The sequence below is a fragment of the Procambarus clarkii genome, chromosome 61 (assembly GCF_040958095.1).
Source record: "Procambarus clarkii isolate CNS0578487 chromosome 61, FALCON_Pclarkii_2.0, whole genome shotgun sequence".
Classification (NCBI taxonomy): Eukaryota; Metazoa; Arthropoda; class Malacostraca; order Decapoda; family Cambaridae; genus Procambarus; species Procambarus clarkii.
The window spans coordinates 12,804,249-12,830,385 of record NC_091210.1 but is presented as its reverse complement, the minus strand read 5'-3'; the positions used below and the strand labels follow the sequence as shown (position 1 = coordinate 12,830,385).

The 26,137-nt window shown below is 39.8% G+C and overlaps 1 protein-coding gene across 5 annotated transcripts in view; it reads left to right on the top strand.

Annotated features, from left to right (window-relative positions):
* The window catches only part of LOC123774400 (sedoheptulokinase), an 88,095-nt gene that overhangs the window by 21,044 nt on the left and 40,914 nt on the right, over positions 1–26,137 (top strand). For 2 of the 5 annotated variants that reach the window (XR_011223413.1, XM_045768646.2), the window contains exons 2-9: positions 5,109–5,171; positions 14,842–14,978; positions 17,523–17,700; positions 18,702–18,869; positions 19,231–19,348; positions 22,292–22,433; positions 23,716–23,813; positions 24,486–24,660. Coding sequence is in view for 4 of the 5 variants with exons in the window: in XM_045768646.2 (XP_045624602.1) it covers positions 5,122–5,171; positions 14,842–14,978; positions 17,523–17,700; positions 18,702–18,869; positions 19,231–19,348; positions 22,292–22,433; positions 23,716–23,813; positions 24,486–24,660 (1,066 nt within the window). In the remaining variant the exon portion in view is untranslated. Of the gene's footprint in view, positions 1–5,108; positions 5,172–7,610; positions 7,669–14,841; positions 14,979–17,522; positions 17,701–18,701; positions 18,870–19,230; positions 19,349–22,291; positions 22,434–23,715; positions 23,814–24,485; positions 24,661–26,137 lie in introns of those variants that run through there. The other 3 variants (XM_045768647.2, XM_045768648.2, XM_045768649.2) reach the window with 3 other exon arrangements.

Sequence of the window (26,137 nt, the reverse complement as noted above, 5' to 3'; positions counted from 1 at the left end):
CTGTTCAAAAGTATAACCAAAAACTTCCTAATTTCATCCTCATAGTTTCCTACCTTTTGCTTCAAACTCACACTGTATCTTGTACTTCCCACTTCCCCAATATTAGTACTTAAGACATATATGTAATCCACAAACCAGTGTACAGTAATTACACATTTTCATCTTACGAGATGTGTTAGATTAAGGACCTGCCCGAAATACAATACGTATTAGTGGCCTTGCATGAATGTAAAAAAAATACCAATCTTATGTAATCTCACCAACCCATTGTACCTTCTTGTAAATAAATTACAGTATTATTATTATTATTATTATTATTATTATTATTATTATTATTATAGTTTGGCCAACATTATTGCATTTAGAAATTTTAGTAAGGAATCTTTCAGAACTTTATGTACCACATTTATCAGACCAGCCCCAAAATATGTGACACCTGCATTGAGTTTTTATATTGTCCAACACAGAAAGAGCTTGGAGAAAGGCCAGAGATATGTCTTTCCCAGAATAATCCCAGAATTGGGATGTACAACTTACAAAAGCTAATACAATTAAATCTCGAGTCACTAGAAGGTAGAAGTTAGGGAAGTCATGGGTACCATATACAAAGTCTTCAATAGAATTGATATGGCAGACAAGAATATTTTTTGTTTGGAATGTTCCAGCATTCCTGCAAGGGAGCTGGTTGGCCGAGCGGACAGCACACTGGACTTGTGATCCTGTGGTCTTGGGTTCGATCCCGGGTGCCGGCGAGAAACAATGGGCAGAGTTTCTTTCACCCTATGCTCCTGTTACCTAGCAGTAAAATAAGTACCTGGGTGTTAGTCAGCTGTCACGGGCTGCTTCCTGGGGGTGGAAGCCTGGTCGAGGACCGGGCCGCGGGGACACTAAAAGCCCCAAAATCATCTCAAGATAACCTCAAGAAGCACTTTAGAGGCTATATGGTACCATATAGCCTCTAAAGATACAGCAACAAGTTGCCAGTTTCCTGTATCTGTCGCAGCCACTAGAGCTTATATAGAGGTCCTCCGCCCTCTAAGGTCAAGTTACTGACCATCCCCAGAACCCTCCCTACAATATGTAGTTGACTAACTCTTGAGTAACTATTTACCGTTACGTGAACAGATGTGTTAGGTGAAAGGAAATGTAATTATCCACCTACAGTATAAGATCTGACCTAGGAACTGACAGGTACATAAAGGTAACCATGCAATTACTGTATAGTTAAAGCAAATAAAAAACAATTTATAAATGGCTGTACATTTATAATTAGGAAAATAGTATTATAGTCACAACTGTTACAAGCATTTATTTATTTATTTTATTTATGCATATACAAGAATGTACATAAGGAATGTGAGGATACAATTATGGTAATTACAGTCTTGTAAAGCCACTAGCACGCGCAGCGTTTCGGGCAGGTCCTTAATCTAAGAAAATTTTAAGGAGGTAAATACTTGCAAAATTTATAGACAAAAAAATGATAACAGATTACATGGAATGAAAAAAAAAAAAAGATGAGAACACTGGAACTGTGTTAGCCTTTTTCCACACATCAGCTACAACTCCTGTACACAGGGATCCCTGAAAAATCAGTTGAAGTGGATTGCTGAATGTAATAGAACTCATGAGCACCACACCAGAAATAAATACTGTTTCTCTTTGATATCCCCAGTCAGACTAAATCTGTTCAAAGACTCCATGCAAATGAAAAGGCCCAGTCTTTGAAACTCACTCCCTGATGAATTAAACAATTGTCCAACTCATCCCCTGTTCAAAAGTATAACCAAAAACTTCCTAATTTCATCCTCATAGTTTCCTACCTTTTGCTTCAAACTCACACTGTATCTTGTACTTCCCACTTCCCCAATATTAGTACTTAAGACATATATGTAATCCACAAACCAGTGTACAGTAATTACACATTTTCATCTTACGAGATGTGTTAGATTAAGGACCTGCCCGAAATACAATACGTATTAGTGGCCTTGCATGAATGTAAAAAAAATACCAATCTTATGTAATCTCACCAACCCATTGTACCTTCTTGTAAATAAATTACAGTATTATTATTATTATTATTATTATTATTATTATTATTATAGTTTGGCCAACATTATTGCATTTAGAAATTTTAGTAAGGAATCTTTCAGAACTTTATGTACCACATTTATCAGACCAGCCCCAAAATATGTGACACCTGCATTGAGTTTTTATATTGTCCAACACAGAAAGAGCTTGGAGAAAGGCCAGAGATATGTCTTTCCCAGAATAATCCCAGAATTGGGATGTACAACTTACAAAAGCTAATACAATTAAATCTCGAGTCACTAGAAGGTAGAAGTTAGGGAAGTCATGGGTACCATATACAAAGTCTTCAATAGAATTGATATGGCAGACAAGAATATTTTTTGTTTGGAATGTTCCAGCATTCCTGCAAGGGAGCTGGTTGGCCGAGCGTATAATGTAGTACTATGTTACATGGTTGTAACATAGTACCATGTTACATGGTACTATGATTGTTTGTTGAGTAATTTAATTGTGCTTTAATTTTGTCTGCCTTATAAATTGCAAAGCATTTACATTTTGTAAATAAACACCACTGTATAACTGCTACCAAAATTGTGTGTCATAGTGTGTGAAGCTTGAAACCTCATCACATGGTAACTGCAGCGGTGCCGCTAACCTCAGACACTAAATGCCCCTGCACATCTGCGCAAATAGTTAAAGCTTTTCTAAGATGGAATGTTGCTGAGAAATCTGTTTTTGGATAGCAGTTTGAAGCTGGAGGGAGTTTAAGAGGGGTGAAAGCACGTCGAGTGATGGAATTAGTATCTTGCTGAAGTATTCATCAGTAGAACAGTAAATAAGAGATTAATTAGTGTATGTCTTGTGAGACATGTTTATTTTCAGATCAAGTAAGTTGTAGTGTTTTTGTGATGGATAGAGCAGTGACCTTTGTCAGTCATGTTTTATAAATATAGCTTATGTGTGTTGGTGTTGAGTATTGGATCTTAACTTTGATGATATACCAATGTACAATATTTACCCTTCTCAATTGATTTACAATTGGTGGTTTGAAGGAGTTGCAACACCAGCGTAACCGGACGGGCCAGTGGCCTTGACTATTTGTCATGCTTTAAGTGCTGGTGAAATAGGGTTTAGATTTGTTCAAGATATATTTTGCTATTAATTCTGGGATACTGTATCGTGATCCTAGGCACTTTGAGGAAACATTATGCATGTATACACTTGCTGGTGCTCTTCTCAATATTGTTTTATTTATACTGTAACAAATTTTTAATTTTAAAGACTGGGATGTTTTACATTTTTGAGTACAATATTTACTGCTTGTAGATGTATTTGTTTGTCTGTGATTAATATATTTGCTATGTTTAAACAGACAATAGCAAAAATACAGTACTCAAATACAAATGTTTATTCAAAAGAATGTGTATACAAAGACCGTATGAATAATGTACAATTGTAGGGACAGGAGTTACACAATCTATTAAGCCATTATTACGCAAAGCATTTCGGACAAAAAATTGTACTCCTATGGGTTAGGTTTCAATTTCACTCGCCAGCTGTTCCTGCTGCTCTTTGTTTATGGGATAATAAACTGGGATAATTATGGGATGTGAGGAGAGCTGCTGCCATCACATGTAGATCATGAAATATTACCTGTAGCGGGCTCCACATTTTCTACTGACATCTTAACTTGGAGCCAGAACAATATTGAGCAAATTCAATAATGAGAAATGTGAACTTCAGGGTGGGGTGGGGTGGGAGGGGGAAAGTCAAATAGTACATATTAGTACATATGACCAAACAGTTGCTACATGTACAGTATGTATACTATTATGCTGTACTATTGTTTTAGGATGATGGGCTGGAATTTTGTATAAATTTGAATGAGCCTTACAAATTGGTGAAGGCTATATAGTACAAGTTGTTTCAGGAATACAGTAATTGTATTTATAATTCCCTCAGTAGTACTATAAAATCTCTTTAATAAAATTACAATAATTGTTTAAAGGTAAACCATCCAATAATTATTTATTGTGCTATACTTTTTGAATCTTCAATATACAGTAGATAATCTTCTTATTAACATTGTAAGACTTTTGCTATAGAGAATATTGACTAGCTTGGACCATTATTTTTAGGATTTCATCATTGGGTAAACAGATAGTATTTGATCTTTAGTTCATCATCAGTCAGTATATCGTAAATTCCAACCTGTTATCGTGGAAGATGCATTGCAAACCTGGATTAATCCTTGGCGCTCATTCTCTTAATGGTTCAGTCTTATTTTTAATCTCCCAGGTCCATTTCTCAACTCAAACAAACACATGCGGTGAGAGTTCGTGCAGAGTTACCGATGTTTATTGACAGAGTAAGTGGTGGGATGGGCAAGTGAAAGACCACTTTGAGAGGGGAGGGCAGCTAAAGCTACAGAGTCATATCAGGCTTGTCAGTGTTTGCTGAGCAAGTGTGTGTCAGGAGTTGAATTTTTTGGCAGATAATGATTAGCACGGCAGTATCTTAATATGCATCGTTTAGGCGTGTATGCTTACTGTTTTCTATTACTAATGATTTTTATTTTATTTTTTTTTTCCTTCACAGCCTTTGCATATATATAGCCTATAGGATGAAATAATTTTTTGCACATTTATTGATTTTGTTGCAAAATGTTTGTGTACTGTATTTGTATGTAACATGAGAGCAAGTCTGGTGGAAATGAAAGTCCTGATCAAAACCAAATTTTCATTTAATTGCCTTGTATAAAATTGATGCATAGGTTAGGTGTCTTCACTAGGCTAATACAAGCATGAATAATGATTTAACTATTGAATAACTATTGTGTTGAGTGTGCCTGTATTTTGAAAGTTGACTATACTGTATATACTGTATAGACGAATGAATTAAAATATCAATTTTGAATATGTCTTACTAATTTCTTCGCCATTTTTAATTACTGTAGTTATTTGATAGTAGAGAGTGATTATATAATTTATCTGACAAATACCATACAGGAACAAAGCTTAGGTAACTTATAATACCAGAGCATCAGCTTAACATCACCAATGCTTTTATTTTTTCAGCCAGATACCAACCATGTCTCGAACAGCTGACCGTTATGATCGCCTCTTAGAGTGTGGACGCAGGTTATATCGGCACAGTTGTAGTATGGCATATGGACGTGCACAGTGGATAGTTATTTCAAAGATAATTCCTTCACTTGGAGCTTGTATTCACACCCAGTACTTAAGAGTGAAGACATGCTTAGCTACTGGGAAAAAAAAACACCTCACATTCTGCATACAGTTTTTGCTAATTAATTGCCATCTTTAACCAAAGTTGCCTCTACTGACATTAAAGCATTTTAATTGATTCCATATGTAAAGGACTTACTTGGGTATAAGCTTGGCCGAATTGCATCTTGCTTGCTTTTTACTAACGACTGGCTGGTGTTTGCAGGCACCATTACTTATTCTTATTAACAACACAGGAACTGTTCATGTTCTGCCTCCAATACACACATTCCTGCTAAAATTAACGCTGAATCATTTTATGAATCATCTCGTATACAGTATTTATATACAGTATTAGGATCCAGACATGTACCGGGGGTCCCTCCAGAAATGCACCAGGAGCCCCTCCAGACACCCCCATTCCAGGGGCCCCTCCAGACACCCACCCCTTCCAGGGCCCCTCCAGAGCCCCTCCAGACACCCCTTCCAGGGGCCCCTCTAAACACGCACTGGGGCATTTCCAGACATGCATTGGGGGTCCTTTCACATACAAATATGCGCTCTCTCGTTCTCTCTCTCTCTCTCTCTTGTTTCTCTCTCTCTTTTTTTTGCTTGCTTGCTTGCTCTCAATCATTTTCCCAACTATTCACTCCATTGTTCTCATCCTCTCTCACCCGCTCATTTTCGCTCTCTCATTTTTTCTCACATTCCCTTGTTCTCTTGTGTTGTTTGTTCTCGTGTTTTCTCTCTTTCTCTAGTTCTGTCGCCGACTCTCTCCTTCTATCTCGCTCTCTCTCGCCCTCTCTCATTTTCACTCTCCCATTCTCTCTTGTTCTCTCTTTCTCCTTCTCTCTCTCTCTCTCTTACTTTCTCCCTGTCTCCCTCTCCCTTCTTTCCCTCTCTCCCCTCCTTCCCACTCTCCCCTCCCTATCTTCCCACTCTCCCCTCCCTATCTTCCCTCTCTCCCTTTCTTTCTCTTCCCCTTCTACACTTGCTTAAAGCCAATGAAAGCCAATCCTAATTTTTGGCAATAGGCTTCATTATTAAAAACAAGATTAATCATTAATTTCCAGTTTTATTTAATTAAATTAATATAGAAACTGGAATGGGCAAGTCATACTTAAACTGTTCATCACATAAAAATCTTAGTAAATCATTCACTGGGACTTGAATGAATAACAAATAATAATAATAATGATGAGAATTTTTAGGAACCGTGATAAAGGTTCGAACCAATGCTCCGAGTGTTCCCAAGCACATGCCTGTGACAACTAGGCCATGACATGGTTAAAAGGATTGCAACCTGGGGTTCTACTGAACCCATGAAGGTTCCTTCGATTTCCACTGAAGTTGAACCAGGGATTTCATGAAACCTCCCCCCCCCCCCATGCATTTTGGCTCTGTTGTCCAGGAATTTACCTCTGATGCTTCCTCTTTCAATTACTAGAATTCTTACATGACAGGAATTCGTCCAGTAGAATTCCTGGGCAACAGAGCCAGAATGCATGTGGGGGGGGGGGGGGGAGGATTGTGTGAAACCCTGGTTCGGCTTCAGTGGAAACCTCGGGATCCCTCGTTAGTTCAGTAGAAGCCCAGGTTGCAATTCTTTTGACCATGTCGTAGCCTAGTTTTAGGCGTAGGCTTGGAAATACCCAGAGCATAGGTTCGAATCCTCATTACGCCCCTCTACGGATTTTCTCATTGAAACATCATTTTACTGTGATTTCTGTGTAATTATATATTATCTATACACAAGAAGGTACATTGGGTTGAGAAAGCACATACATTAGGGGAGTAACATTCTTGCAAAGCCATTAACATGCATAGCGTTTTGTGCAGGACCTTAAGCTAAACAATAAGGCAACAGAATGTGAGTTCAACATAATAACTACATTACAAATTGATAGGAAAGATTATATCTATGAAGTTGAATGCCTTAAATTCTAAATTGGGTGAATGGGTAGCACAAGGTGGGGAAACTTATGAGGATGAAATTAGGTACTTTTTGGTTTTACTTTTGAATAAAGGATAGGTCGGACAATTTTTTAATTCATTATAGAATGAGTTCCAAAGACTGGGTCCTTTTACTTGCATGGAGTGTTTGCACAAATTTAGTTTGACAGAGATCAGAGATTTATTTCAGGTGTGTGGTGCTCATAAGTTCTGTTACATCTCTTAAGAAAAGTTTCAAATCAGGATTAGAATCCATGAATAAGAATTTGTGAGTGTAAATAACACACGAGAATGTGTGGAGTGAGTGTATGTTTAGCATGTTTAGGGATGTAAACAGAGGGGGGGGGGGGGCTGTGTGTTGTCTGAAGAAAGAGTTTATCATAGTCCTGATAACAGATATTTTTGCTGGGTGATAGTGGGCTTGAGGCAGTTTGCAGTGGTTGAACGCCATGCACAGGTACCGTATGTTAGATAGGGATAGATTGGCGAGTAGCATAGTGCGAGAAGAGAATTTTCTTTTCATGTCCATTTCATTTGTCCATACTTCTCTCTGCTTCAATGATCCATACTTGTCTGCTTCAATGATCCATACTTGTCTGTTTCCATGATAACACTTGTCTGTTTCAAAGCTACATACTTGTCTGCTTCAGTGATCCATACCTGTCTGTTTCAACGGTCCATACCTGTCTGTTTCAACGGTCCATACCTGTCTGTTTTAACGGTCCATACCTGTCTGTTTCAATTAGTTTTCCCTGTCAGTAATCTGTACAGTTGGTATGTATGTAGGAAATACATTATATATACCAGTATGAAATGCAAACATTTATTGTTCAGTGTGTTTAATGAAGTTGCCTAATGCACGTGTATTTTTATTTTACTGAAATTGTAACTAAAATTGCAATGCAGTATGTGTATGAGTTACAAGTGTTTGAGTGTGAATGCAGCACACGTAACAATAATTCTTATTGCGCAAGTTTATGGCTGAAAATGTAAATACTGTACTGTATATGTACAGCATTATTATTATTATTATTATTATTATTGTGTACAACTTGATTATAGTAATTTGGTGTCCTTGCTTTTGCAAGAACTTGAACGATTAGAGGACATTTGGGTACGAGTCTTTGTAAACTACACATTCCAGGAAACTCTAACTAGAAAAGATCATCAGGGCAAATGTGGGGGGACCTTTGATAAGCCGCTGGCTTCCTGTCCTCGTCGAAGCCACTAGTATTAGTGGCCCTCAGGTAAATTTGGGTAAAATTTACCCTGTGGCTCCCAAAATCGACACTTGCCCAACACCAAATGGCTCTTCTAGTGTTGAAAGAGACATTTGTCTGAAGTAATATAAAAATTGATCTGTATGCTGTGAGTGTAGACAATCATCTCATGACCTTGGAAATTGGATTTAAGCATCCTGGTACATGCCATCACCTGGCGGTAACAACCAAATACAGTACTGTACTGCTCTTTGGTTGTATATTGTATATATAAGGAATATATATTGTATATATATTGTATATATAAGGAGTGTATTGTATACCACAATGCACTCCTTCACTATTACACTATACAGTACTGTACTTGTAATATTTACAAAATTTAGTATAGTTTCTATTTAAGTTATTGTGTCTAATTGAGCATCATAATTAAGGGTCCCAGTAGTGCAGTTGGGTTCATTCTTGACTCTCGGTTGAAACGTTCAAGTTCGAATCCCAGGGAGAAGGTGGGGGACAGAAATGGTTGGGCACATTTCCTATCACCTAATGACCCTGTCCACCTGAATATAATTCGTAGTGTCCTGGAAGTACAGTCGGGTTCGTTCTCGATGCACAATTGAGAATTCCGGGTTCAAATCCCAGGCAGGACAGAAATGGTTGAGCACATTTCCTTTCACCTAATGCCTCTGGTCACCTAGCAGTGAGTAGGTAGTCAGGAGATAGTCAGCTTTTTGTGGGGTTGCATTCTGGGCGGGGTCAGTAATTCGGCCTTGGGGAGGGAGGGGGGTTCTCGATAATACAGTAGCCAAAACATGTATGAATACACTCCGACTTCCTGTTCTTCGATAAAATGGATTCATAAATTATAATTGCAGTATAACATGCTTTTTATAAAATCTAGTTATACTGTATATAAAACTATGCAAACTATCTTCAATATGCTAACTTTATACTATTTTTCTTGGAGGGTGTTGATCTGGGAAAATTTCTTCAGGTCAGATGTAACACAAACGAGGAGCAACGGTTTCAAACTGAACAAGCCACAGTGTAGGACTGAGAACAGGAGATGCTTTTTCACCCACAGGGTTATTAACCCATGGAATTGCCTACCCGCCAAAGCTGTAAATGCCAAAACTCTGCTAACTTTTAAAGTACAGCTGGAAAAGATTAAGGCAAATGGGGGGAGGGGGCCTTTGACAAGCGGTTGGCTTCCTGTCCTCGTCGAGGCCACTAGTGTTAGTGGCTCTCGGGTAAACTCTTGTGTGATATTTGAACACCTTTTGAATATCCCACAACACAGATGGTGCTACACAAGTCTTCCTGGCTTGGTGCCTTCGTTTGATAATTACTCACTGTTTTAAAGCTGAGTGGGGTTAGCATTCCTTGGGCCTTGGTTGTCTTGCATTCCATGCTTAGCATTTTATATGCTTCACTGTTGTGTTCATGATCATCTTCCATATCCTTAGCTTATAGTTTGCCACCGACTTTGTTTCATGATTATCCTCTCTGGCATTGGCTCGTGTTTCTCACTTCTTCACCGGAGTTATCTCTTCTGAGAGGTTCAAGTGTCCTCCTTTCTGGGGCTTCTCTTGATGGGAGTTGATTACATTCACTGTGTACATAAAAAGTAAAAAAGTCAAAAAAATATTTATGCTTGGTTATGTTGAGTCTATATTAGGCCCCTGCTTACTTACAGAATGCCATTTGGGCAATGGATAAGGGGACTATTAATTTATTTACATGGTGCCTTACATCTTTCTTTTTTTGTACTTTCCAAACTTTGGTGTTAAGGGTAGGCCTCACTACCTTTGCGTCTCGTGTTTTTGCTCATTTATTAATACAGTTGTAAGGATCTTTAGTTCCCATTGGGTTATGTGGCTTGTTTGCCTTATATTTTCTGTTTTAATTGTATGTGCAGTACTTGGAACAAGTTTATATGCAGTATAGGAGTACATATATCATTATATGTATCATTTCAATCGAAGAATTCCGGGTTCGAATCCCGGGCGGGAAAGAAATGGTTGGGCACATTTCCTTTCACGAAATGCCTCTGTTCACCTAGCAGTGAGTACATACTCAGGAGTTAGTCAGCTTGTTGTGGGGTTGCATCCTGGGTGGGTCAGTAAATTTACCTGGGGGGGGGGGAACCTTGATAAAAGCCAAACGTGTATGAATATGCTGGCTTCTAGTCCCCCTGACATAGTGAATTAAGCATGTTCATATAATTCTGTATTCCATCTGGTAGATCACTTATGTAGACAATGAACATTACTGGTACAAGAACTGAACCCTGTAGTACTTCACTCGTGACATTTCTCCAGTTCGATACTGTACGTTGTTTCTGATTACTGCCCTCATTTTTCTGTCAGAAAATTATTCATCCATTTTTAGAAGCTTCCCTGTCATTCCTTCGGTATGTTCCAGATTCCAGAACTACCTCTTGTGTGGAACTCTGTCAAAAGCCTTTTTTAGGTCCAAATGGATGCAGTCAACCCAACCATCTCTTTTATGCAAAATCTTTGAGCTCTATCATAGACACTGAGTAAATTCGTTACACAGGATCTTCAGATCGAAAACCATACTGTCTGTCTGTTATTATACAAGTTTTCTTCACGTGTTCTACCCACTTAGTCAAAATATTTGAAAAAAATAATTAAAACTATTACACTTGTCAATGATACAGGTCTATAATTGAGGGGGGGGGGGTGGTCTTCCCTACTGCCACTTTTGTAGATTGGAACTATGTTAGCCTTTTTCCACACATCTGCTAGGACACCTGTACACCTGGTGTGGGTACGTTTGCATGCTCATAGTAAATACTGTCCTTGTGGTGGTTAAAAATCAGGTCCTGGCATCACTTCCTATCAGTTGCCTTATTTGATATTGTCATAAATTTTGAATCCATGCATGATATTACTGTCCCCAAGGAGTGAAATGCTCCCCGTGAAATGGTAAGTGCAATATGTGTAGATGGTTGAAGTACACATGTCATGGACTTCAAAATCATCAAAACTTGAGAGATTAGTCCGAATTATTATTTACTCACGAATCATACAGCAAGGTGAGGCTAGTATTATTATTTACTCACGAATCATACAGTAAGGTGAGGCTAGTATTATTATTTACTCACGAATCATACAGCAAAGTGAGGCTAGTATTATTATTTACTCACAAATCATACAGCAAAGTGAGGCTAATATTATTATTTACTCACGAATCATACAACAAAGTGAGGCTAATATTATTTACTCATGAATCATACAGCAAAGTGAGGCTAGTATTATTACTTACTCACGAATCATACAGCAAGGTGAGGCTAACTAATTGGCCTGTTTTCTTGATTTACCACTTCGTAAAAAAAATAATAATCATTTTGCTTAACCAGAAACATATGAACCTAAGTCGCCTACCCGACTTATCGAGGCCGATATATAGAAAAAATAAATATTACGGTGCTTTAAATTTTACTAATACAGGTAGAGTATTTGCATTATTAACAGCTTGGGCGATTCTATTAAAAAATGCAATGCCGTAGGCGAGAGGATGAGTTGAATCATATGAAATTGAGTAATCAATAGATTTGATAATTGATAATGCCAATTTGGTATTGCCTACTAAATAATGTCTCATAATTTTGATGCCAAAGTTATGGCATCAGAATTATGAGTTACGCTTGTGGTGTCCCTTCTTCCCTGCATTGTGTCATGTGACGCTTTGAAACTGGTGATGCTTCATACTGATGAATCAGTATGTCAACATACTGATGATTTTGGCCTTCTCCACAGTCTCACATAACTTGTTTCAACTGTCTGCCATTCTCTTTACAAAAGTGAACTTTTGTGTGTGTGTGTGTGTGTGTGTGTGTAATTACCTAAGTGTAGTTATTGGATGAGAGCTACGCTCGGGGTGCCCCGTCTTCCCAGCACTCTTTGTCATATAATGCTTTGAAACTACAGTACTGACGGTTTTGGCCTCTACCACCTTCTCATTTAACTTGTAGCATGTGTGTGTGCATGTGTAAATTGTATTTTTTAATGTATAAATTCCCATCTTTATGTGCATGTTCATATTTCTATTGTGTTGAAAAGATATATGCCAATGACCTTAAATACTGTATACTGTATTGCATATATACCGTACAATATGTGTAATGTAGTTTAGGGATGGATATTATTATTAGAGAATGCTTCAGAGATATACACAAGCAGGGGGTAACATTAGAATGTTTATTTAGAAACGTAAACCACAGCTCTTTCAATCAGTCTACACATCCTTTGTTAGACCAATACTGGAATATGCAGTACAGTACCAACATGGAATCTGCACTGTGTGAAATATATAATGCCAAAATTGAAAAGGTACAGAAGTTTGCAATGAGATTAGTGCCAGAGCTAAGAGGGCTAAGCTATGAGGATAGGTTACACATACACATGCCCATTGTTACACATGCCCAGCACTACACATAGCCATCACTATGCATGCTGCCCAGTGCTACACATAGCCATCACTATGCATGCTGCCCAGTGCTACACATCGCTACACATATCCATTAATAGGCATACCCATCGCTATGCATGCCCAGCATTACACACAGCCATCACTATGCATACCCATTGCTATACATGCCCATCACTACACATGCCCATCGCTATGCATGCCCCTTGCTATGCATGCACATTGCTACTCACAGTCATTGCTATGCATGCCCATCATTACACATACAGTAACATAATATACTGCATTTGTATATACAGTACTGTACTTACTTTCATTTATGATGGTTCAGAAAGTGTTTTCAAAGGGGAGGATGCTGAGCAGTGAGACTCGCATCCCTAGGTACTAAATACTCCAGCATACTCAGCACTGCAAGATATCCAGTGCTACAGCATATTCAGCACTACAAGGTATTCAGTGCTACAGCATACTCAGCACTACAAGGTATTCAGTGCTACAGCATACCTATCTACAAGATATCCAGTGCTACAGCATATTCAGCACTAAAATATCCAGTGCTACAGCATACTCAACACTACAAGGTATTCAGTGCTACAGCATACTCAGCACTACAAGGTATTCAGTGCTACAGCATACTCAGCACTACAAGATATCCAGTGCTACAGCATATTCAGCACTAAAATATTCAGTGCTACAGCATACTCAGCACTACAAGGTATTCAGTGCTGCAGCAAACTCAACACTACAACTTATCATACATGATACATTCGCATCAAATACAACAGCTCCCATTATTGACATCTGACCCTCACTGTGCTTCAAATGCAGTTCTATAGCATGTTATACTAAAGCATTCTCAATGCTGTATCATTGTATCGGTATTCCAATGGACAATAGTAAAATATTGCACGCTCCCAGGGGGGATTGCACGCTCCCAGGGGAGATTGTACGCTCCCAGGGGAGATTGTACGCTCCCAGGGGAGATTGCATGCTCCCAGGGGAGATTGCACGCTCCCAGGGGAGATTGCACGCTCCCAGGGGAGATTGTACGCTCCCAGGGGAGATTGCATGCTCCCAGGAGAGATTGCACGCTCCCAGGGGAGATTGCACGCTCCCAGGGGAGATTGCACGCTCCCAGGGGAGATTGCACGCTCCCAGGGGGGATTGCACGCTCCCAGGGGGGATTGCACACTCCCAGGGGGGATTGCACACTCCCAGGGGATATTGCATGCTCCCAGGGGAGATTGCACGCTCCCAGGGGGGATTGCACGCTCCCGGGGGGATTGCACGCTCCCAGGGGAGATTGCACGCTCCCAGGGGAGATTGCACGCTCCCAGGGGAGATTGCACGCTCCCAGGGGAGATTGCATGCTCGCAGGGGGGATTGCACGCTCCCGGGGGGATTGCACGCTCCCAGGGGGGATTGCACGTTCCCAGGGGGGATTGCACGCTCCCAGGGGGGATTGCACGCTCCCAGGGGGGATTGCACGCTCCCAGGGGGGATTGCACGCTCCCAGGGGGGATTGCACGCTCCCAGGGGGGATTGCATGCTCCCTGGGGGACTGCACGCTTCCTGGGGGACTGCACGCTTCCTGGGGGGACTGCACGCTTCCAGAGGGATGACACACTCCCAGCACATTCTCCTAGTATGGCAATTTTCATCCAGTACAGTATCTTAGATTTCTTCCAATATAAGAGCATGTTCCCAATATGACAGCATACTAAAAATATTTCAGCATATGTACAATGATACAGTATTCACTCCTACAGTGTATTCACAATATTACAGCATAGTGCTGTAATTTACTCATAACTACATACAGTACTATATCATACCAGTAATATTCCAGCAGAAAAATAATACTGACAATAATATCAGTATTATAGCATACTCAAAATTGTATAGCATACTCAATATGAAAGAATGCTTGGAAATCAAAATGTTGGTTCTTCCAGGATGAGTTCGAGTCAATGTGTGTTGGGCATTGACATTGGTACAACTTCGGTCAAGTGTTGCCTGGTCGATGTCATGTCCAAGGAAGTTCTCTCTAGTCAGAAAAAGGACACATACTCTGACGTACCCAGTGAACTTGGTAATTATGGCTTCCACCCTTATTTGATTGTTTTCTGTTAGCGATGACTAGTTTATTGTGCACCCATACTCATCCTGTGAACAGCAGTGTATTGTGCACCATACTCATCCTGTAAGCAGTAGTTTATTATTCACAAACTCACCGTGTGAGCCGTAGTGTATTGTGCACCCATACTCATCCTGTGAGTAGTAGTGTATTGTGCACCCCATACTCATCCTGTGAGCAGTAGTGTATTGTGCACCCCATACTCATCCTGTGAGTAGTAGTGTATTGTGCACCCCATACTCATCCTGTGAGCAGTAGTGTATTGTGCACCCCATACTCATCCTGTGAGCAGTAGTGTATTGTGCACCCATACTCACCATATGAATACTAAGAAAGCATTACAGAGAGCACTAAATATCTTTAACCCCTCAACTGTGCCAGCCAACAAATGTCGTTTTGAGAGTTTTTTTTTTTTTTAATTGGGCGATATTTTAATGTTTTTAATTTTTTCATTACTTTTTGTTTTGAAATGAAAATGGTTTAGTTTGGAAACATTTTGACATTTAACTTTACCTGGACATTTATAAAAACAACAAAAATATGTACTTAACAATTGCACTTTGAAGTTTTTGCTAAAAACAGGTGCGCAGTGCAGGGGTTAATCAGACCTCGGTAGATAATTTACATTATCATTTACAATTTCTCTGCCTACCTGATGATTATAAAGATAGTGACAACCTTCTTGTACTACAACTTGTGTGAATTACAATATATTATTTTATTTTGTACATTGCAGATATGCCATTTTGTTAATACAAAAAATTATTAAATTTAGGTATTATGGGGTAATAAAGTTGCTTTTCCTGATTACATGGCTTATACTTTCATCATATATATATATTTTTTATATCCCAGAACCAAAATATGAATACAGTACGGTACAAGAATTTCAGATATTTCATCATGTATAATACTGTATAATCATTTGCTATTTAATACAACATATGTTTAAATTTATTTATAAATGGCAAAATTATTTACATGGTATAAAATGCAATGATCTAATGTGTATCTGTGTCCACATACTCAACTTTGTCATCTAGACCCTATACAGGCCTAGTCAAGCTGTGACAACATGTCAGTCTGCTGATTGTGTTGCTTGCCATGTATAAGGGTTTTGTCCGACATGTAAGTCTGCCGATTGTGTTGCTTGCCCTGTATAAGGGTTTTGTCAGACATGTCAGTCTGCTGATTGTGTTACTTGCCCTGTATAAGGGTTTTGTCCGACATGTCAGTCTGCCGATTGTGTTACTTGCCCTGTATAAGGGTTTTGTCCGACATGTCAGTCTGCTGATTGTGTTACTTGCCCTGTATAAGGGTTTTGTCTGACATGTTTCATTGTGATAACCGATGGATCTGCCAGTTTCTGTGTGCACTCTTGTTGTGTTCGTCGTGGTGACCCTAATGAGAGGATGTGCTGTGGTTGATGGAGTTTTACTTTCTTGCACACAGGTTTGTTATAGTGGCAAGTTGAACAGTTAGGGGGGAGGCGAAGAGGTTATATAGTGGAAGAAGTGAAGAGATTATATAGTGCAGGAGGTGAAGAGGTTATTCAAGTTCAAGTATATTTATTGAGACAGGAAAGAAATACATCTCAAAAGGATAGAGTATAAGCGGTTATATAGTGGAGGAGGTGTAGTATTCTGTAAGTAGAGTTGTAGACAGATGGAATAAATAAGAGCGTAGTGAATGCCAAAACACAGTAGAAGCTTCAAAATGTCATGTAACACATTACAAGGAAAATGGGACGCCATGATCGTACCTCTAATACCGATTATACATTATATATATATTCACATTTGTGTCTGTTAACACTTTTCCCTTCTCTCACTTTCCCCCATCACCGGCCAGCACACCCACCAACCCACTCCATGGACTCATGCACAACATTAGTTGAATTAGAGTATGTGGATATGTATGTATGTGGTCCAATATGTAGGATTGTCATTGTTGTACAACCTGTGTTCTGATATTCTTGAGTATAAGGCAGCATTAAACCACCTTGTTGACAAAAGGAAATCATGTGACTCGGACTGCCTCAAACCTAATGCTAGAGTATGATGAATAATATAAGAGGATTAACAATGTTCTTCTCAATTACGGGTAGTGCCTTTGGTTATCGTTATTTTGTAAACATAAGCTACACATGTTTCTGCTAGCAAAGGGCCTTCATGAACGGGTGATTTAGTCTTGCTGGCGAGATATCAACCCTGCGGTGGCTGGATGCCTGCCATGTATCAGTATTGGCCTCCAATGTACTGTATTTTAATTTTGGGTTAATGGTTAATGCTGTATTGTATATCTATATGTATAGCATCTACATATCAAATTCTGGTGTCATGTTATTGATCAACACTTTTAAGTCATATCTTAGGTTTTTCCAACAATGTAATATTGTTTAATTCTACTAAGAGAAAATATCAAGAGCAGGTAGCTGGTATCTGCTACCTGAACCCCTAAACATATATATTGGTATATTATAACAAAGTTCTATAACAGGCACAGAGGGCAACAAACAGGATGTCCCACGCATCCTCTCTGCATTACAAATGTGTGTCTCACGTCTGCCGAGAGAGGGGATGAGGAAGGTGACAAAGATCGGTGTGTGTGGACAGATGCACGGCTGTATGCTCTGGAAGCAAGGTGAAGCTTGGGAACAAAAGCCAGAGTCAGACAGGTAAGTTGAATTTAAATGTTGATAGATAGGGAAATCCTTGATGAATTCTTGCTAAAAAAAAAAAAAAATTGGATATTGGTTTTAATATACCTTTTCTGAGTTAGTCCCCCCTTGGCTGCTCATTAGATTGAAACCATTATGATCCACTCTTGGCTCATCTCAGGGTTTGCTATATAGGTTGAACTACTGACCCTCCCTAGGATTAAACCCCCACAACAGTCAACTAACTCCCGGGTGCCTGTTTACTGCTCGGTGAACAGAGGCATTTGGCGAAAGGGAACATTTGGTGAAGGGAACCATTTCTGTTCAATACCAAGGCATAGGAAGATAGGAAGAGAGGCAGCTAAAGGGTTACATGAAGGAAAGGTAATGTCTACCCACATATATGGATGTGAGACATTAGTAAAGTTCGAATATGACCAAAAAAAATCAAGAATTATAGCTGTAATAATTGATATTGTTGTGAAAAGATGTGGAGTACAAGAGTTTATCAAGATTCTATTATATTGAATGATTGAACAATAATAAATGGTTAAAAAAAAGTGTATTTTGAGTTCGTTTTAAGATAGGAGGAGGAGCAGAAGTCAAGAAGATGAACAGACACGATAAGTGTGTGTGAGGGAGCAGAGATTGAGCATGAAAAGGAATATTTAAAATGGTAGCAAATGAGACTAGATAGAATCAGATTGAGGGAATGCTTTGTAATTATTTAAATGACAACTTATTTGAATCACTTGACACCTGGTTGTATGTAGTGGTGGGATTCTGGTTTGGATGTGCAGCATTGCCAGTGTGCAATAGTGCGGTTCACCATAATGCATTATGTAATGTGGAAGATGTGGCAAATAAAGGGAGATATCTTCGTTCTTTTTGTATTTGTTTTATTTATTGGATTTATTTTCTTCTGAACTAATTACTCCTCACCCAATGGAAGTGGGAACAGGGTAGTGATAATGATAACTTCTGTGGTTCTATTTTGATGTTTTTCTATTGCATTTCAGATTTGCAATCAATCAAGTGAGTAATTTGTACACTTGGCAGGACAGTCGTTGCACTCAGGAGTTTTTGTCATCTCTTCCCGCACCAAAGGCCCATCAAGCAATATCATCTGGTTATGGTTGTGCAACTTTACTTTGGTTCACTATACACAAGCCAGATACATTTACGAGGTGAGCTGGAGGTCATAAGAAATATTCGGTGTACTGTATAAATACTTATTTACATTAATGTTGTACTGTAGCTTAAATACCAAGTGCATGTTATCAATAATTTTTGATATTCCAATGTTTTGTGAATCATATATTGATGTTGTGTGTAATGAGACATACAACCCATGCATCTGAAAATATAGGAAGCGGTGATGTTTTGTTTTGTCCCTTAACCATCATTATGACGACTTGGTGGTGGCCCAGGATGGACGGAAATGTCGTCACTTCCTTTATTTTCAAATGTGTGGGTTGGGTGTCTTAATTTTAAGCCATGTTATTGTGACTTACTGTCCACATACATGTAATGAGCCCTGTACCACAGATTCAACCGAGCGGGAACAATCCATGACTTCCTTGTGTGTATGTTGTGTGGACTAGACCATCCTATTATGTCTGTGCAGAATGCTTCGTCCTGGGGCTATCTCAATACTGTCACTAAGGTAGGCTCTTCCATGATGCATTCTCTGTGTACTAGAGCTGAATTACTGCAGTTATATATTTAACTGGTTATACTATAGTTGAACCAATAAAAAATCTGGAATGTTTAATTTTTATTTGTTTAGGATATTTTGTACCTAATATATTGTAGTTGGATGTGAGGCATGGTTCACCTTATTTCCTGTATTTAATGAGGAATGAGTTAACGTTATTTGGTAGTTGTGTTGATGGTTTTTACTTGTTAGTTTGCCTGGTATTCTGTACTCCTATGTTTCACTTCTTCCTTAAGCAGGAGCCCACTGTGTCCAGTGGGCTCCTGCCACAGTCTTGCTGTGATTGTAAGACTCCATACCAGTTTTGCTGTCAGGCAGGAGGATATATCCATTCACCTGGGCTCTAGGGGACGCGAACCGGGAACTCCATGCGTGTGAGGCCCAAGCTCTATCGACCGAGCTATTTATATACATATTGTATATAATGCAGTATACAGGATATACATACTGTATAACAAGTTTAACGAAATATGAGCATGGGGACATTAAGATGTTAAAGAAACAAGGCAAACAGATTTGAAGTTTTAGAGAAAAATGCAGGTTGAAAAGGTAAAAACAGTGTCAGAAAACAAAAGGGTGCCTGTGAACATGTGGTGCCAAGCATAAACACACTCAATATAGGGATCTAGAATAAACTGAAGAAAAATGGGAGCTAAAAGATAGTCTCCATGAATGAAAGTTGTCGACTAGTTGAGGTGGAGGTTCCTTTCTCTTCCATCTGGTACAATTATTGCTTCAGGTGTTATCCAGACTAGAGACATGCTGACAAGGTGATCCTTCTTGGTGGCCAAAGCCTTGGTCTCTGGATGGGTGTTAATTATTCTTTAATCTCCTCAGTTTTTGGTCACCCCTTTGGTTTATGATTCATTTTGAAGGCTTTGTTTTTGTTAGCCCTCGTTTTTGGTTGTTGGACTAGGGAACTTCGTGCTCCAGAAGTGTAAGTTTTCTTCTTTTTGCCCTAGTGAACAAGTTCTTTGTCTGGAGCCTTTTCCTTTTCTGGAATAAGAAAGTTGGCTATTGGAGGGATTCATTCGTTATTGATTCTTGGTTCATTAAGCCAAGGGTGCATCATGTGTTGTGGCCAGTTGCGACTGTCCATTACTACCTGTGCACAACATGGGTTGTTTTGAGGGATACTTTGTTGATCCAGTGTCCTTGGTCACTCGTTCTAAGGCTCGTTTGTCAATTCATCTGCAGTGTTATAAAATCTAGCCAGCCTGTGGTCTTCCCTCAGGCCCATGATGGTCAGAAGCTTGCAGCTCTAGTTGCTCTGGTGCTAAAACTTGGTGGTGGGCAGCTGAGAAGAGGGAGGAGGATATGACCTAAGTACTGGGTGGATCATTTGCTGCATTTTTGTTCTTTTGACCTTGTAGTTGTCTGTTTTGCTTCACTTACTTTCTGGGGATTTGATTCTTTGGTTAGTGATCATGAATCACCCTGCTAGCAGTGCCTCGTTGACTTGTGGTTTTGGTCTCTGATCTCAGTTAGGCATTTAATGACTCGCAAGTGCTGGTGTGACTTAAAGTATTTTACCTGAATTTACCTGAGGGCCACTAATGTTAGTGGCCTCAATGAGGACAGGAAGCTGGCAACTTGTCAAAGGTCCCCCTTTGATCTTTTCCAGCTGAATTTTAAAACCCAGCAGAGTTTTGACGTTTATGACTTTGGCGGGTAGGTGGTTTCACGGGTTTACAACCCTATAGGGGAAAAAGAATCCCCTCTTTTTTTTGTCCTACATTGTGGTTTATTGGGCTTGAACTCATTGCCCCTCATTTGTGTTACATCTAAGCTTTTGAAGAAATTGACCGGGTCAGCATCCTCTAAATTTTTCAGTATTTTAAAAGTTTCGATGAGGTCTGCCCTGCCGTGCCTAGTCTGCATTGTTAACCCTGTGGCCCTCAACTGTTCCTGATACGTGAGGCGACTAAGCTTTGGTATGATTTTTGATGGTTTTTGTTGCTCGGTGTTGCACCTTCTCCAGAGCAGCTATATCTTTCTGAAGATGGTCTCCATGCCTGGATGCAATAATCCAGGTGGGGGCACATCAGAGACTTGTACAGTTGAATGACTACTTTCTTTTCCTTGAAGGTAAAGGTATGGATGTATCTTAGTCTGGCTAGCAACAGAGAGCCACCAAGGCAAGAAAGAGATGCATTCATCACATTCACTGCTGTTCTTTTTTCTTTTACTGTTCTATTTGTCCACACAAATGCCTAATATATCTTGGTTCCAAAATTTAATTTGCACACGTACCTAAAAAATTTCAGTGACACCTACCATATGGTATGATATGCTTTGCTTCACCCAAGGGGAGCCGGTCGGCCGAGCGGACAGCACACTGGACTTGTGATCCTGTGGTCCTGGGTTCGATCCCGGGTGCCAGAGAGAAACAATGGGCAGAGTTTCTTTCACCCTATGCCCCTGTTACCTAGCAGTAAAATAGGTACCTGGGTGTTAGTCGGCTGTCACAGGCTGCTTCCTGGGATTGGAGGCCTGGTTGAGGACCGGGCCGCGGGGACACAAAAGCCCCGAAATCATCTCAGGATAACCTCAAGATAACCCACTTGTGAGTTGTGTGAGTTGAACAATCTGCATTATTTCATAATGCAGAAGTATTTTCAATTATTCATATTGCATCAGTATTAAAATACCATGTCTAGCATTAATACTATATGCCGAGAGAAAGTCTTCAGTAAGCTTTGCAAATTTATCCCAGTCTGTTTTGAGATGTTAAAGTACAAAAATAGTTGTTAAATGTCTGAAGAAGTTGATATGTGGATGTAGTCAATAAGTCCAGAAATGGGTCCGAACAAAAATCTTTAGCCAAAAATCATTCTTCAGGTCTTGTGTTTATTGTTATGCTATTATTGTAATACAAATAACTTACAACAGGAATGGAATTATGAAATACTAGAAGAGGCTGGACTTCCTCGTGACTTCCTCCCAAAGGTAGTGGACTCGGGGGAGGACGCTGGAGAACTGGTCAGTGCTTGGTATGGTATCCCAGCCGGCACCCCAGTCATTGCTTCACTTGGTAAGCAGATGCGCAGCTAATTAATATTGTAGTTGCTAGGAATTCTAGTTACAAAAAATGTAAAAGCATGGCATTAATGTCCCAGGATGAACTGTTACCAAGAATTTGTTACCTGAACCACTACATAACGTTTCACATACAATGACCTGGAGACACTTTGGTTTTTCTTGTGCAATCTGAATGCAGCTGGAGCACAATTTCCTACTATAATTACCGGTAATGGTTTTCAATCTCTGTGTTTGTATTGGGTGGTGGTTTTGATCAAAGGTACATAATCATTGTTGACTTTCCTATTATACTCTTTAAGTTTTGCTTATCACTGTTGCTTCAGTTTCTATTAAAAAATTTCCAACTTGTATTTGTTTGACGTTGGGTGGGTGTGAGAGAGAATTGCGACAGGGAGAGAGAGAATGAATAATTCCACTGCATTCCACTTCTTTCACAAATTGCAACCGAGAGTTAGGTGTGGAATAAGAGCTTGGTGTGGTCCCGTGCTTGGCTGGCATGCTTGACTTCCCTTGCTTGTTTCAGGCTCTGAAACAGCTGTACTGTATGTGATTTTCCCGAGTGAGAGTCTGTGCTCTTAGCAAAATAAACAGTCAGGGGAGACACCAGCCAAGTAGATAGCCAGGCACCTAGCGAGGGAACCAGACACTCTCCTGGATGGCTAGCGCTGCTGGCCGGAGAAGGAAGCAGTGCGGTGGTTTTCTTAACGTTTGTGAATAATTTGGCATTTATTTGTTTCAAACATTTGTTTTTGAGTGTTTTGAGTATTTATGACCTTCTTGCAACATTTTTGGCAGGGCAATTTGTGTGTGTGTAGTGTCTGACACTGTCAGCTGTCTCCCTGTGTGAGGGAGCAAGATTCTGGTCCTTGTCTTGGTAGACTATGAGACAATCTGAGATGTTTGGCGAGATATTGGTCCTGGGGTACCAGTGCTTACATTTATGGGAGTCGCTGAGCCTCCCCAGAAATGGAGTAGGACCTCTCCAAAAATACAGACATAAGCTAACTAAATAAATAATAAGCCCAAGAGCATAATTTATTGTAATGCCATTATTAATCCAGTTTATGTAGTTCACAAGACTGATTATAATTTTACAACAAACTGGCCAAGCTGAACTCCACTGGACATTCTGCCCACATCCCCTCTTCTCTTTGTCAAATGCTGCAGCAGTCGGTCCTCCACATCTCTGAACTACCATTTCACAATGCTATATTTTTGCATATCTAATGTTAATCTTTAGAAATAGATCAACTGATGTTATCATTTGGTTACAGGTGACCTTCAGTGCTCAGTCTTACCATTGCTAGCCAAGAATAGTGATGCTGTGATCAACATATCTACCTCAGCCCAGATGTGTTTCAAAATGCCTAAGGTAAGAATATAGTTTCAGAATGCTAATTTCAGCTATGGATGAGAATGCCTTAAGCATCGGAAAGTTGTGTGGCCTTTTGGCCATAGACGGATGGTCTGTTTTACCAAGAGGAACCTCTAGAGAACGTATAAATCCACGATACCAGTGACAAAATTGCAGAGCAATGTTTGGCAGCCTATTTAATTTTAAACATTGCTTCAAAATATTTCCGTGTGTAGAGGAACTTTGTACATTGTCATTCAGGATGAAATTTATTAAAAGTCTTGTGTCTTCCCCTGCTCTTCATCCTGGTATTGTCTGGCAGAGGCATTTGGAAAAGATACCTGCTGCATCAGGAGATGGAAAGTCACTGATTGAGGCTGGAGTTTTTAATGTCACAGGGAGTTGAACAGTGCCTAAATGAGTGACTGAGAAAATTGGCTCCAAAAAGCAGAATTTATCTACAATAAATGATTAATTTTCATCTTCACTCAGTAGGAAGATCTCATTGAAAATAAAAAAATTATCTTTGTTTATTTCAGTATTAATATTAATAGCATCAATGGATTAGTATTAATCCAATTTGTATATTATTTGTTACTCCAGATGTTATAATTACTGTTATTAATCATCTTCTCATCTCTTTTATGGTGGAACTCTAAAACAAATTCTAATCCTCTCCAATCCTGTCAGGGCTTTGTTCCAGACGAGGAGCCACCAGTAACCCCACAGCCCATAGAGTACTTTCCCTTCTTTGACAACTCGTACTTGGCTGTTGCCGCCTCACTAAATGGAGGAAATGCCTTGGCGGCATTTGTACGAACAGTCCAACAGTGGAGTCTTGACCTCGGCTTTCAAGTTCCTCAGTGTAAGTTTTTAACATACCATTTGTTGTTTTTTTAAGAGGGCTTCCTCAATAGTTTCCAGAGCTTAAGCACTTCTATAGCCTAGCCTGAGAAAATTGTACCAGGTTTCTTAACACCCCACCCTGACCTATTGGAAGCCAAAACCAGAATTTGGCTTGCTCAACAAGGCAAGGGGTAGCTTGGGGGATTGAAGATCTACTCAAAATCAACATAAAATCAACATAAAACCACCAGAAAAGTGAAGCACTACAAAACATGTAACTGGTTGGAGGGAAATAGTAACCCTGATGTAAACAAGGCAAATGATCACTTCCGTGGAAAACTCCCCTAACTGTGATGTGTCTGGCCACCACCAGATAGTTGCCCAAGTCACCATGGGTGTCATTCAGCCATGCATCTCGCTCACTTGCCTAGTTTATGTCTGGTATGCTCTTATGGGGCTGGTCAGCTGCTCAGCTTTTAGCTAAGAAGTGTTGGCCTTCCCTGGAACACTTCCCTTCCCAATGGCCCCTGTTCTGACAGGGGGCCATTGCTTTGTTTTGTTTCCTTTTAGCTTCATGGTTGTGTTTTGTGCCACCAACATTGCATGTTCCTAGTTTTGTATTTCACACCAATTGTATGCCAGGGTAATCCTCCTTGGTGAGTGGTTTGCATTTCCCTTGCCCAGTCAGAGACGCCTGCTCTGAGGTGGTTTTATTCCTCCTATTTTTGAGTTGGATCATCTTGAATCATTTCACTTCCACATAGTGCATAAGACTGCTCTTCACTGTGAGGCCTGTTGATCTGGCTCTGTATCCCATGTGCTTTTAGTCAAGGGTGTACTTGGGTCACATAGGTGACTATTCTTGTTTGTGGCTTCATATGCCTTCCCTCTCCAGGTGGATAGAGGTTAGGGTTTCGGTGTTGGGATTCTCCAAGACACTTTCCTTGCGCCTGGCATACCTGCTTGTCTGCATGTTCCTTGTCCCTGTGGAGTTTCTCTGTCTTATATGCATGGTTGTTCTTATTATTTTCCCTACTTATGATTCCATCCATGAGAGATTCACAGTTTTTCTAGGTGTGAATCTGTAATTTTCGATGCCTGAAAGACATTCCTGTTTCCTCCATCATTTGGCCTGGATTCAAAAGGCATTTCGCCCTCGTGTGTGCTGTGTTCTAGTGATGGACTTCAGTTTTGGCATAGCCGCCTTCTCAAGCCAATAACTATGCGGCTGTAGCCATGTTGTGTAACCAGGCTTTGTGCTGCACACTTTTACTGCCCCTATCAGGTGTGTGCTGCAGTGCTGCTAATCCCCCACGTTTTTTTGAGGAATTTTAAAATCATTTGATCTTGGACACTTGCACTACATTTATGCTGGCTTTCTGTGCTGTTTACTTTTGCAGTCAAACAACTGGTTCACCCTACTATAGTTCATCCAGGTTCCCAGCCCCTGTCATTCATTCTCAGTCCTAAATAACTTTGGGTTCTGGACTTGCCAG